General features: G+C 44.4%; 1 protein-coding gene across 3 annotated transcripts in view; it reads left to right on the top strand.

The window, feature by feature from the left end:
* Positions 1 to 13574, top strand: part of UVRAG (UV radiation resistance associated) — a 127427-nt gene that overhangs the window by 32485 nt on the left and 81368 nt on the right. For all 3 annotated transcript variants that reach the window (XM_075919535.1, XM_075919534.1, XM_075919536.1), the window contains exon 6: positions 5118 to 5203. In XM_075919535.1, the coding sequence (XP_075775650.1) occupies positions 5118 to 5203 (86 nt within the window). The remainder of the gene's footprint in view (positions 1 to 5117; positions 5204 to 13574) is intronic.

The raw sequence follows: 13574 nt of genomic DNA, 5'->3' as shown, positions 1-13574 counted from the left end.
CATGGAGTAGATCTGCTTCTGGACATGTGTGCACTGGTTTGATTAATACAGAGAGGTGAATAATAGAGGATTGAATACACTGGGTTGTACTGCCACTAGTTGAAAGATAGGTAACAGAGTAGAAATAAATGACTTGTTTCCACAGAGAAGTGAATGGTTCGGTCTTCCAAGGGCCTGTCCTGTTCAGCACGATCATTAATGATCTAGAACAGGTGAACTGTGAAGTGGGAAGATGGATAATGTTCTGATCCATTATGGTAGTTCTTAAATTATTGTTTATTAACCAGAAGTAGTTTTGGTTATTTGTTGCTACTCTTAAACATCTTGACCCATTTAAGATTAAAAGAATAAGATACACATCCTGGCCTCACGTTGGCTTTCATGCTATTGAGTGAAATAGTAAAAAGAAATGAATACTGGCAAATTTATTTGAGGAGAAGGGGTATTATACGCTGGTAATGCTGCTGTGTACCCAAACTAAGTATTCATTTTCCTGTGGCAGCTGTTCCATTAGTTTCCACTGTCAGGAAGGCTGATTTTAACGTGGCTGGGACTTGACCTATCCCTAGTCTCAGGCCAGCCAGAGGCTCAGGTATCAGGGAACTTCTTTTGTATGACCTTTGAAAGCATAACATGGAAAAAACCTAAATGGCTATACAAAGCTAATATAGAGTTACACAACCAGTTGAGGAGACAAAGGAGCCTTGTTCTTAAGGTTTTTTTCCTTAAACTCCTGTTTCTTCCTTTTTTGTGACAATGGGCTCTAGATTGACAGAGAAAGTTTGGGGGAAGAAGACTTAAAAAGTTTCTCTGATTCTGCTCAATTCTGTGTCCTAAGGGATATTCTTTTAACTCCTGATCCTAGCAGCTCAGTCAGTAGTGGGGTATGAATTCAAAACCATGTGCCTTGGTCACTGCTGTTCTGCTTGAGTCTACTGTGTGCCTTTCAGACCCTTCCCCTGCCTTCTCCAACTCTGCTTGTTAGTTCAGGTTTCTTTCCTTTTCACTCATCCTCAAGACTCCTAGAATTCTGTGGTTCCCTCTCCTTGAGGTGTGTGGAGTACAAATATTGCTTCCTTGTCCCTTGAAGATGAAAGCTCTTTGCCTCTGCAGCAACCCACTCAGCAAGCGAGCCTTACTAGCTTTGAGTGAGTTTTTCTTCCCTCCTTGCTACAACCACTTAGCCTCCACAATCAATCAAGTGATTATTAGATCTTCCCTTCTCACTTCTCCATGCCAGCTGGGATGCCTTTAGCTTCTGTTCCTCCTGCAGTAGCTTGTGCTCTGCTCCATCCTTCCTAGTAGTAATAGCATATCTCCCTTGGGATTGCCCAGTGTTGGAGCAGGAGACAGATCTGAGCCACATGGCTAGGGAGCTGATTGGAGTAGGTTCTAAGAAAGGCTTCCCATATGAGGCTTTAAAATTTCTAGTTATAGTATCTGCGCAACCTCTAACAGTTTTTATTGGGAGTCTGTTTGTTTGACCTCTTCCTAGGTGCATGTGAATACTTAATGCTTTTTGGTTGTCAGCTGTTTTGTTTGTAGCTAGTCTGTACTCTTTTGAACCAGGCCAAGACAGATGCAGGCCAAATTAGCTCTCCAGGGACCAGTTAGTGGGAAGATGCTGAATTGTGGAGTCTTGGGTTTCACTTCCTCATTTCTCCAGATCCTTTTTCTTTAAACTGTTTACAGTTGCTGCTTATCAACAAAACTGTTCCATGTTCCTGCAGGAACCTTTTGAGAAGTCTCTCTGCATCTGCCAGATGTAAGAACTGCTTTCTTCAGTGGTGGTTTTATGGTGTCTCAAAGAAAAGAGACTACAAGATTGTGTATTGAACTTGGTAACTTGAAACCATTTTTGTGACCCTGTCTTCTAGAACCTCTTGGCAGTGACTAGGTTTTCAGGTTACATCTCTGTCTTCCTTCTGCAGGGAGAGTGAAACCACTTCTGCAGAGACATGCAAAGTGATTGCTTGCTTGCTGCTTTCCCCACTTGTTTATCAACCAGTATCAGGTGGATCTTAACATTCCCGGAGCACTCAAGTCTTTCAAGTTGTGTTCCAGGCTGCCTCTCCAGAAAGCCAGTTCTCTCATTTAAAGGGGTGACATGTCATGCTCAGTGCCGGTATTAAATATTGCAGTGGGATGAAAGGGGAGAGATTTTCAATAAGCAGAAAACTACTTTTATTTGTGCATCCCTCCTTTTTTTTCCTTAGTGCTTTATACAAACAGCTTTAGAATTACTTGAGAGGTGGGCAGGTGGAGGTAGCCTTCATATACCCTTTCATTCTTCCTTTGGCTCTTTGCTTTCTGATGAGTGAATAATAAAGGCTACCATCCTATAGCAGGATGGGAGAAGAGAAGGGACTTAATGACTCGTATTAATGAGCAGTGGTTCCCTGTGAGCAGTGCACTTGTGTATCCACTTGAGATTCATATTCTGCTCAGCTGACTAGCAGAGTGCCCACAGCTAGATTTTTGTTTTCTACTGATGGTGCATATTTGCACATTCCTCAGGGCACATGGATGGAAAATATTAGAGGGAACATTGATAATGTCTTTCCCTTTCTGAAATTGCTACTTCCTCTTCCATTTTTTGAGTGGGGGGGGAGGGAAGGTGGAGGGAGATAGGACTGTTTGCCATGGTCTACTGCACTCTTAAAAGAACAGCTCTGTGATAACATACTTTGCTTTTAAACATGGCATATTCGACAAACATGAGATGCTGATGATCCAACTGCAATGCCTTGCAAGTTTCCTGCTTCATGTTGATATTTTAGTGAGGTTCAGATGGTGAAGTCTCGCTTTAGTATATTTCCAAAAGATGAATTCTATATGTCAAGCTCCTAACATACCAGAAAGAAAATGAGACGCTAAGACAGCTGAAGAAATGGTTTCCCCTTTTTAGAAGTGGCCAATTATGCATGGTATTGGTTTCCTAGTATTAAACTTGCATATTTGCCTCCTTGCTCTTAATAGTGACAAGTAGTTTGATAGTGTGTGTAAAGAAATGTTTTCAGTGGAAAGGGGGGAAAAGCCCCTACTGAATTGCCCATGGGAGATCTAACTGTGTCTAGCAGAAGACCTCCAAGTGGTTTATTATTAGCTAAGCTCTGCAACAGCCCTCTGAGACGGATAAAGGATATTTAGGTGGATTACTTCACCCACATTAAAGTGCAGTTATGTCTGTGGTGGAAAGCGGTAGCTGTTTGTTTTAAATTTATGATGCGTGATTAAAGTGAAGAAAATCACTATATTCTGCTGAAACTTTTCTAGGGACCTGGTGAAATTCTAACACTGGTAAATATATAAAGGTGGATGCCTGTATTTTTCATAGAATTGTAGGACTTGGTGGGACCTCAAGAGGTCATATCTTCAGTCTCTTGCACTCCTAGCAGGACTAAGGATTATCTAGCCCATCCATATCAGGTGTTTGTCTAATCTGCTCTTAAAAACCTCTGAGATTCCACAACTTCCCTAGGTAATTTTATTCCAATGCTTAACTATCCAGAAAGGAATTTTTTCCTAATATCCATACTAAATTGCTCTTGCTGCAATTTAAGCCCATTGCTACTTCTCCTATCCTCAGAGGTTAAGAACAGTTTTTCTCCTTCTTAGTTACAACAGCCTTGTACATAATTGAAAACTGCTATCCTGTTCTTTCAGCCATCAAATTTTTAATGATCACATATGGCCAGTCCTCTTGTCCTATGGTGTGTGGGTGTTTTGTGTCTGACTCTTGTCTTCAGCAGAACAGTGCCTTACTGCAGTGTCCCAGCATTGTATTAGTGCTAGCGTTGCAAACTTTCTAATCACGTTAAACTGGACACCCTTGCCCTGCCCCTTCTCCAAAGCCCCTACCCCCCACTCACTCCATCCCCCACCCTCCATCACTTATACTCCCCCTACCTCATTCACTTCCAGCAGGCTGGAGCAGGGGGTTGGAGTGAAAGGGGTGTGTGCCACCTGGGGGTGCAGGTTCTGGGGTGAGGCCAGAAAGAAGGGGTTCAGGTTGTGGGAGGGTGGTTCAGGGCTGGAGTAAGGTATTGATGTGTGGGGGAGGGTTCAGGCTCCTGTGGGGCAGCACTTACCTCAGGTTCCTAGAAGAGTCTGGCATGCCCAGCTCCTAGGCAGAGAGGCCCTGAGGCTCTGCCCGTACCTACAGGCACTGTGCCTCCATTCCTGTTGGCTGTGGTTCCTGGCCAATTGGAGCTGCAGAGCTGGTGCATGGGTTGGGGGCAGAGTGTAAAGCTCTTGCACTTTAGAGATGGGGATGCTGGCCATTTCTGGGGCTCTCACAGAACCAGGATAGGCAGGGAGCCTGTCTGCCTTAACCTTGCTATGCAGCTAACCAGATTTTTAATGGCCTGGTGAGCAATTCCTACCAGACCCTCCAGGGTCCCTTTTCGACCAGATGCCTGGCAACCCTAACTGGAACTTTTCCTTCCTGGTCAGCACTAGAGTTCTTCCAGCCCCAAGGGATGTGTCTGTTTATGTATTGAACCTTCCTGACCCAGAATAGCTATCAGTTTTGACAACATTGTAGCACAAGATAATCTGGCACTTTCTTCCTGCCATCCCTTGTGCAGACCTTTGCCACATTTTTGTTTGATCCAAATTGTTAGGAAGCTTCCTTGCTTGTCCCAAGGAATACATGAATCTCTGTAGGGTATTTATGGAGTGGCTAAACAATAACTTTCTAATTGCCACTTCCTGAGACCCTTTTAATGTTGCATCTCTGAGAGCAGGTTCTTGAAATCATTGTGCCATACCAAAAGTCTGTTCAAAATTGAATCTGGGGAGTTCCAGCAAGTTACATTTTACATCCTTTCAGCAGCTCATGCTGCATGGGATTACAGATATGCTAAAGAAAATAAAATGGAATATTAAATACTGCTAATAACTTTAGAGCTCACATTTATAATATTATGAGCCTGCTGTAAACCTGTGTTTTGTGGTGCCATCGCCACTCTGCTGAGAACTAAATTGCTGCTACTTGGTGCTTTTTGAAGTTTTTATTGTGATATATTTAAATGCAAGGATAGTTGTGTGTTCCACATAGTCTCATGAAGAAATTTGCTCTGACTTTTAAAGTAGTTGCTTTTCTTTGCCTTAAGGATCACTCATGCACCCAGAAGAGTAGTCTTCTCCAGGTGGATCAGAACTGTGTCCGTAACTCATATGATGTCTTCTCGTTGCTTCGGTAAGAGGTTTTTAGAATATTACCATGTGGTTTTTTTAAATTGCTTGATGAATGTGGAAATGCACATACTTTTACAAAAAGAACAGTTTCTAAATTGCTAATCATTCCTTTTGATAAACGTTTAAATTATGTAGCTTAACCGCTGGCAGCAATGAAGGAGCACTGGTGTCAAAAGGGCATGTGTTTCTTTACCTTGGTATTGGCATCCTTAGTTTGGACAATGTGTAGTCCGCTACAGAGGCAGCAATGCAAAGTAGCTGGGGGTTCCCAGGAGTGGGGCCGCGGGCTCCCTGGCTGACAGCCCTGCCTCTGGGGGCTATTGAAAAATCGTGTAACTGATGAGATTTTTTCATGGTTACACAACTATTCAGTTAGATATAGTGTAACATCCCTAGTCCAAACCTGTTTCATGGGAAGTATTAAAAATAGTCTATAATAGAGCAAGGGTTAGCAGTTTAGAGTTCCAGGTCTTTGGGCATCCTATGCTCACAGCCAAGGAATTCACTTCCTGTGTTAAGTCCTTGCCTGCTGTGCATAGCAGAATAAAAGCGGACTAAAATGACTTTATGAAAAACTGTCATCTGAAGAAGGGGGCACCTGATCTGGGTTCTCAGTGAAGTAGTAAGGAGTCAGTCAGAACAAAACAAGAATTGTAGTCCTTAGCCACAGTTCAGTGGTTGATGAGGAGAATCTGTCTGAGGCAGATAAGTCTCTGTTCTGCATTTTGGTCTGTGTGGCTGTAGCATACTTCCTGTGGAAGCGCCCTATTGCCTGCAAAGACTGTGTGCAGGTATAACAGTCTTCCTGTGCAAATCACCATAGAGGTGACTTAATTTGCAATTCTATGCTTTGATCCCAGTCAGGAGAAAGGTCGGGTGAAATGGGAGCTTTGCTCTGCTGGGCTCTCTTGGCTAATATATTTGAGAACTTTTGGTGAATGCTAGCATGTGTAGAGGTGTGTAACCTATGACTTAAATGTTGACTCTGTTGTAACCTGAATATGAGAGGCTTATATTGAAAGTCTAAGACTTCCTTATCTACGAATATGTTGAACGTCAGATCTACAGTAGTAGCAATATCACTACCACAAGGGAAGCCCTTGACAGAGCCATGTTTAAAATCCCTCAACTCTTCTTGAAAATTACATTTTGTTTCTTTAGTTAGTTGTAAACCTCTAATCCATTTAGTAATCTTACCAGGAGATGTCACTACTGCCTCTAAGAAATATCAATAGTATATTTTTCTATAATGGTGAAGAGATAAGAAATATATTGCGCTGACTCTAGTTCACTTAGAAGCGGAACTATGAGCATGCTTAAAGATAAAACCGGGTATTCCTTGATTCTTACAACAATATATTAAGTGAAAAGTGCAGTTGAAAATCCTGTCTCTCTTCTAATGGTAGCAGAAAACATGCAGGATGCATTCTGTGCAGTCTCCAACCTACTTTGAGACACAACTAGAGGAAACGGTACTCCTTTTTTTCAGAGGAATAGCTGTTAGTCTGGATCTGCAAAAGCGACAAGGAGTCCTATGGCACCTTATAGACTAATAGATGTATTGGAGCATAAGCTTTCGTGGGCAAAGACCCACTTTGTCAGATACATGTACAGGCAGTCCCCGGGTTATGTGCAAGATAGGGACTGTAGATTTGTTCTGAAGTTGAATCTGTATGTAAGTTGGAACTGGCGTCCAGATTCAGCCGCTGCTGAAACTGACCAGCGGCTGACTACAGGAAGCCCGAGGCAGAGTTGCTCTGCTCCTGGCTTCCTGGAATCAGCCTCTGATCAGTTTCAACAGGCTGAATCTGGACACCAGTTCCATACAGATTCAACTTAAGAACCCCAGGCGTCCCCAAGTCAGCTGCTGCTGAAACTGATCAGCGGCTGATTCCAGGAAGCCTGGGGCAGAGTAGCTGGGGTGCTGCCGGGTTGGTCTAGTAGTGCCCGGCGCTGCGGGACCAACCGGCAGCGCCCCAGCTGCTCTACCACAGGTGTCCGGAGAAAAGCCTAGTCTGCTGGGGGATGGGGAGGCGTACTAGCTGCGCCCCCAGCAGACCAGGGAGACACGGGTGACGGACCGAGATGCACCGCGGTCCCGCCGCCCGGGTTCTCCGCGGCTTTGCTCTGCGTCTTCCTGGTCTGCTGGAGATCAGCAGACCAGGGAGACGGGGAGCAAAGCCTCTGAGGATGCCGGCAGCGGGACAGCCGTGGCGCATCTGGGCTGTCCGCTGCCCGCGTGCTCCCCGGCTTTGCTCCACGTCTCCCTGGTCTGCTGAGAGGAGAAACAGCTTTTGTACTTAGTTAGCCATTCACAGTCTTTGTTTAATCTTAAACTGATGGTGTCAAATTTGCAGATGAACTGTAGCTCAGTAGTTTCTCTTTAAAGTCTGGTCTTGAATTTTTTTTGCTGTAGGATGGCTACCTTGCATCTGACGAAATGGGTCTTTGCCCACAGGACTCCGTGTTGCTTTTGTAGTACCTTTTTCTTTTTTTTTTTTTTTTTTTAAAGAATCTTTTACTACCAAAGTAAAACCTATTTAAAAAACTGACAGTGTGTGCCTGATCACTCTGCTTCTGTGTTGTCCCTATTCTTTTCCTTAATATAAACTGTCATTGTTATGCATTGAGGTTTTGGGGTGTTACCAGAGTACAAGTTATTTGGTAATGAACACTATTGGCCTGAAGCCTTGTTTCTGTCCTAGCTGTTCTAAGTGTGGGCCTGATTGTGCAAGTGGCTGAATGCCCATGGCTCTCAACTCCATGAATGATTGCATTCAGTGTTTCTTCAGGACCCTATGAGTCAGTCTCAAGTATGGATTGAGAATGTGAACTGAATTGCTCCATTTTATTTAAGAAATTCTAACTTTCTTCTGGTTTTTGAGGTGGTGGCTTGCTTCTCCATGCCCCATACTTCCCCTATATGGTTCCTCCATGGTGGTGAACCTCTCTTGGGTGCAAGTGATGGTGCATGCTATTGTAAGAATAGAAGCTGCTTTGCAACTTTTAAAACCCCCTTTTAAAACTTCCTTCAAATAATGTTTTGGATGTTAGGTCTTTGCCTGTTGAAATACACTTTCTGGAAAGTCTGCGGAACTTGCAGTTTAAAAGTCACACTTTTAAAGCAAGTAGTTTAAGCAGCTCTAAAACTTCAAAAACAATTAGGATAGTAGCACCTTAAAGACTAACAAAACATGTAGATGGTATCATGAGCTTTCCTGGGCATAATCCACTTCAGGTGAAAGCTCATGATAACCATCTACATGTTTTGTTAGTCTTTAAGGTGCTACTAGACTAACTAGAAAAACTTAAACAATAGTCTACCCCACTCAGCTACCCCTTTGAAGCTCTAAAACTTCAAGTTTGATATGTAAATAGCCCCTAATGAAAAAACATGTGCTTGGCTACATTTGTGGGTTGGTTTGTTTAAACTGTAGGAAACTCATTAGTAGAGCCCTTCAAATCCATGGTTATCCACTTCAACATCCACGGATGCAGGTACCTGCAGATATAAAGTGGATATCTGCAGCTCATTTTCTCTAATACAAATGTGGCTGCACGTTTTGTATCCACAAAGAGCTCTACTCATTAGCTGGATGTTGGTTTGAGCTGAAGCATGTGTTTGGATACTTCATTCCAGATATTTACTAGGGATGTAACAATGCAGTTAAAAACATAACTATGTACAGTAACTGCTAAAAATCATAGCAGTTACACGTGCTGCGGGCTCTGCAGTAAAGCTTAAATAAGCTTTGTACTGCTGAGTCCACGGTGAAGCTGCCTCCATGGGAGCAGAGTCATCAAGGACTGCTGTTGGCCCTGCTCCTGAAGAGGCAACTTCACTGTGGGTTCTAAAGCCAGCTCCCTGGGAGTGGGGCCAGCAGCAGCCCTTGATAACCCTGCTCCCAGGGAGCCAGTGTATAACCTGTGGCTGGGGGAGAGGCAGGCAGGCCAGCTAGAGGGCAGGTGGGAAGATGTTCTAGCTCCTCCTGGCTAACCAGAGCCATTAAGGGTGAGGCTTTTACCAGTTAACCTTTTACACCCCTAATATTTACATTCTCAGCTACTGAAACAGGTGGAAGAACTTGTAACTTTCCAGACAGTTTAGCTCTAGAGTAAGATGTTCGCAGCACTTTTTATAGCTTCATAAGAAACCCTTTTGCCTTCAAATCAAGATAAGATCAGAGGCAAACACCACAGAGCTAATAAGATGCTCAAGTCAAATAGTTAAGGGGGAGAGGTGGGTATTTTCTCCTTTAAATAAAAAAAATGTGAGACACAAGATTAAGCACTGAAGATGGAAATTGCCAAACTTTTTCCTCTGGAGTACTAATTCTGCCACACTGGACACATCGTATATATTATTGGCTAGTCTTTTTAATTGTTATAGGTAGGGTTTTAGGAGTCTTAATCGTCTGTTGGTACACTACAGAAAATGAGACTCTGCATTATTGTATACCCTAGCGCACACAGTATGAACGAGCTAATGGTAAGAGAGCATTTTCTGACTTCTTTTGACGTGAGTGCCAGATTTTCTAACCTTATTGTAGGGTTAACATTTTGATATTGACTTACATTTTTGCAGTAATAAAAGATTAAAAGGATTGCACAAACAAACTTTTCATGGCTGCTGGATCTAAAGAAAAATCTTACTAGGAAGTTCAGATGTAGTTGACATTCTGGACTAGTGTTTCATTGTATAGGGAATTCAATTTTATAAGTGAACAGTTTATTATACTGTGTTGAACATGTTTGGCCTTATTACCCTTGCTCATGATCTCAACCTTTATGAATAAAGTTATATTTTTCGTTATAGATTAGTGCTGTTACATTGAAGCTAAAGGTTGGAGCTTCCTTCTCTCCCACATCCTCCAAGTGGGAAGCCGGAGCTGGTGCTCCAGCATTGCAGCGACCATGAGGCTGGAATAGCAGTGTAGGGAAGGGAGAGCTGAGCAAGCTCCCTCTCCCCACGCCACTGGTGGAACAGCAGTGCAATGACATGCTGTCCTGAGGCTTTTGCTGCTGGTGCCATTGGCTGGCCAATAGAAGCACCAGAAGGCGATGCTTGGGAGCAATAGGGGCACGAAGCCTAGTAAGCACCCTGCCTCATACCCAGATCCTCACACCCCAATTTCCCTCACTCATTCCCCCCCCTCCCTGCCAAAACACCACACCCCAGCTGATCTGAGGAAGTGGGTCTGGCCCACGAAAGCTCATCATCTAATAAACCATCTTGTTAGTCTTTAAAGTGCTACGTTGTCCTGCATTTTGCTTCAGCTACCCCAGACTAACACGGCTACATCTCTATCACTATTCTCCCAGCTTGCTCCTACACTCTCCCTTGCTCCTGCAACCTCCTTCCTGTCCAGACACATACATACCCTCATCCTGCTCCTGCATCCACTGGTGCTCCTGCACCTTCCCTCCTGGCCACAGACTGCACCCTCCCTTGCTTTTGCTTCCCTCTTTCCCCCTAGCCAGACACCCTACTCCCAGTCTGCTTCTGTATCCTGCTTCTGTATCCTATCTCCCACCTAGACCTTGCACCCTCACTCCCTCCTGCCCAGATCCTGTACCCCATCCCTGTCCTACTTACTGACAGCCCTACCCTGCACACTGAACCCTTCATTTTTGTCCCCATCCCAGAGCCTAAGGGGGTTCCCAAAATCCACTAACTGGAACCCCAGAAAAGTAAATCTGGCCTATGGGAAGCCCTGAACCTCAGTACTCTCTGCCCGTTCCCTTCCCCTTGCCCCGGTGGGGCTGAAGTGCCAGAGGAGTGAGGTGTGTCAGTTGGGGGCCATATCAGTGAGGGCTGGGGGTTTCTGAGGAGTGTTTTTGCTTCTCACTTGTGTGGTCCCCAACTGATATTTGAGAGTCAGTGGCCCCAACCCAAAAGGGTTTCCCACCCCGGCTATAAAGAAAGAAAACATTTAAACCTTTTGTGTTGGACATGAATTTAATATTTTGCTTTATTTAAAATGAAGTTTGATTAAGCATTTTAACTCATGTTAGTTTATCTGTTTAATAATTTAAATCCTTCTCCCTAGCTGCAGCACTAGCAAAATGGCTCAGGTGTAATTATGTAATTAACAATGGGTTTCCATTAGCAACTTGTGGTCCACAGAAAGGTTTGCATTAAGCTGGGTGGGCCATGGGCCAAAAGTTTGAGAGCCACTGGCATACAGAGAGAGGCTGGACACACAGGGAAATGCTCTTCAAGGGGGCTTAAGAATTGGGGTGTACCTATTGTTAACCTGCAAAGTTGGACTGGTAGAGTTTTGAGGGGAGTGTTTCAGTTGTTAAAAGGCAGGTACTGACACCTGGCTACCAAAGGAGGGAAGGTGGGGGAGGAGTAGTGGAACAGCAGTTAACAGTGACTCATCATCCTGGTGACCCAGAAAGTCACACTAGGGCATTCCCCTACTGGTGACAACTTACAGGTGTGATTCGACAAGCAGGCTGCAGTTCCCATTTTTAAAGGTCAGTGGACCTGATTCCTCAAAGAAAGGAGATTATCAAGCACAAGTACATTTTCTTATTCTGTGATTTTTTTTTTTTTTTAATTTTATTCTGGTTACTGTTGATTTGAATCTTAGGTGTGGGTGTTTACTGATGTTACCTCAAAACAGGAGTTGATTCCACCCAACAGGAAATAATCTTACATTCTGAATTGCATAGCACATTTCATCTAAGGGGTTCAGAAGCTCACATTTTACCTCTGTCCCTGCAACTTCTGTGAAGTAACTTTCTTAAGGTCCTTCAGAAAATCAGTGCCAGGAATTAGAACCTAGGCCTTCAGACTCCATCCTTTCTCTTACTATAACTATTTTCTGCTTCTTGGCCCGAGTCAGATTGCACAATCACATTGTACATGTCTACAAGAATTGGGTGAGGGTGAAGTTGATCATAAAACAGAAAAATCTGTTGGATGTTGTAAGTGGGAAAGGAAATGAAGAAAAAGTAAATGGCATTTTAATGGGGCTTTAGTAAGATATAAATTTTTTTTAAATCGTCTGGAGTCTGGCAGGAGCTTCTTAGAATCTAGTCTCTGGACAAATGTAAAGAAATGTTTATATAAGCTTTGTATTTTTATTTAATATCTGTTTAATAGAAGTCTTATTTTTAATAATGGGTCTGGGTGTTTGCAATCTGAGTATCCCATATCTCTCTTGTTGCCAAAAAGCTTGGTTCTGTTTTCTGAATCCCTGGTGTCAATACTCTGTTTAAATAAACTTAGTGTAAACTAAGGTAGTTTTGGCAAATCTGACCTTAATATATTTATTTGTCTTGTGAGAGAGCTGTAGCTTGTGTGACTATTGTATTTAGTCTGGGTAGTCATGGCTGACAACCAATTATTCAAATACTATACATGAAAATTCAGATCTAACAGATAGAAAGAAGAGAACAAAAAGAACTGGAACAATCTAAAGAGTTGGATAACTTTCTAAATAGAATTAATCACATCTGTGCATAAAAGAAACAAATACAGGCAGTCCCCGGGTTACGTACAAGATAGGGACTGTAGGTTTGTTCTTAAGTTAAATTTGTATGTAAGTCGGAACTGGCGTCCAGATTCAGTCGCTGCTGAAACTGACCAGCGGCTGACTACAGGAAGCCCGAGGCAGAGTTGCTCTGCCCTGGGCTTCCTGGAATCAGCGCTGATCAGTTTCAACAGTGGCTGAATCTGGACGCCTGGGGCAGAGCAGCTGGGGCGCTGCTGGGTTGGTCCAGTAGCGCTGAGGAGCGGTGCTGCGGGACCAACCCGGCAGCGCCCCAGCTGCTCTACCCCATGTGTCGGCGAGAAAAGTCTGGTCTGCTGGGCGGGGTGGAGGGCATGCTAGTTGCGCGCCGCCCAGCAGACCAGGAAGACGTAGGCGGTGGGACCGCCAAGACGTGCCGTGGTCCCGCCTGCATACTCTGCGGCTTTGCTCCGCGTCTCCCCGGTCTGCTGGGGTGGGCCCCCCCAGCAGACCAGGGAGACGCGGAGCAAAGCTGCGGAGGACGCGGGCAGCGGGACTGCGGTACATCTGGGCTGTCCCGCTGCCGGCGTCCTCCGAGGCTTTGCTCCTCATCTCCCTGGTCTGCTGGGGGGGCTTCCCCCCCCCCCAGCACACTAGGGAGACGCGGAGCAGCTTTTCTCGCCCTGGAGGACGCGGGCAGTGGGACCGCGGCGTGTCTGGGAGGTCCCGCCGCCCATGTCCTCCGGGGCGAGAAAAGCCCCGTTCGTAACTGCGGATCCGACATAAGTCGGATCCGCGTAACTCGGGGACTGCCTGTATATCTAAAAGTCAGAAATCTCTGCTGAATACAAATCCATAGCAAATAAAGATTTTTTCTGTGTGTACATAATAACTTGCAGTTTAACAATT

Source organism: Pelodiscus sinensis, chromosome 1 (assembly GCF_049634645.1).
Source record: "Pelodiscus sinensis isolate JC-2024 chromosome 1, ASM4963464v1, whole genome shotgun sequence".
NCBI classification, from domain to species: Eukaryota; Metazoa; Chordata; order Testudines; family Trionychidae; genus Pelodiscus; species Pelodiscus sinensis.
Note: the sequence above shows the minus strand (reverse complement) of the source record. Positions and strands in the feature narration are given on the sequence as shown.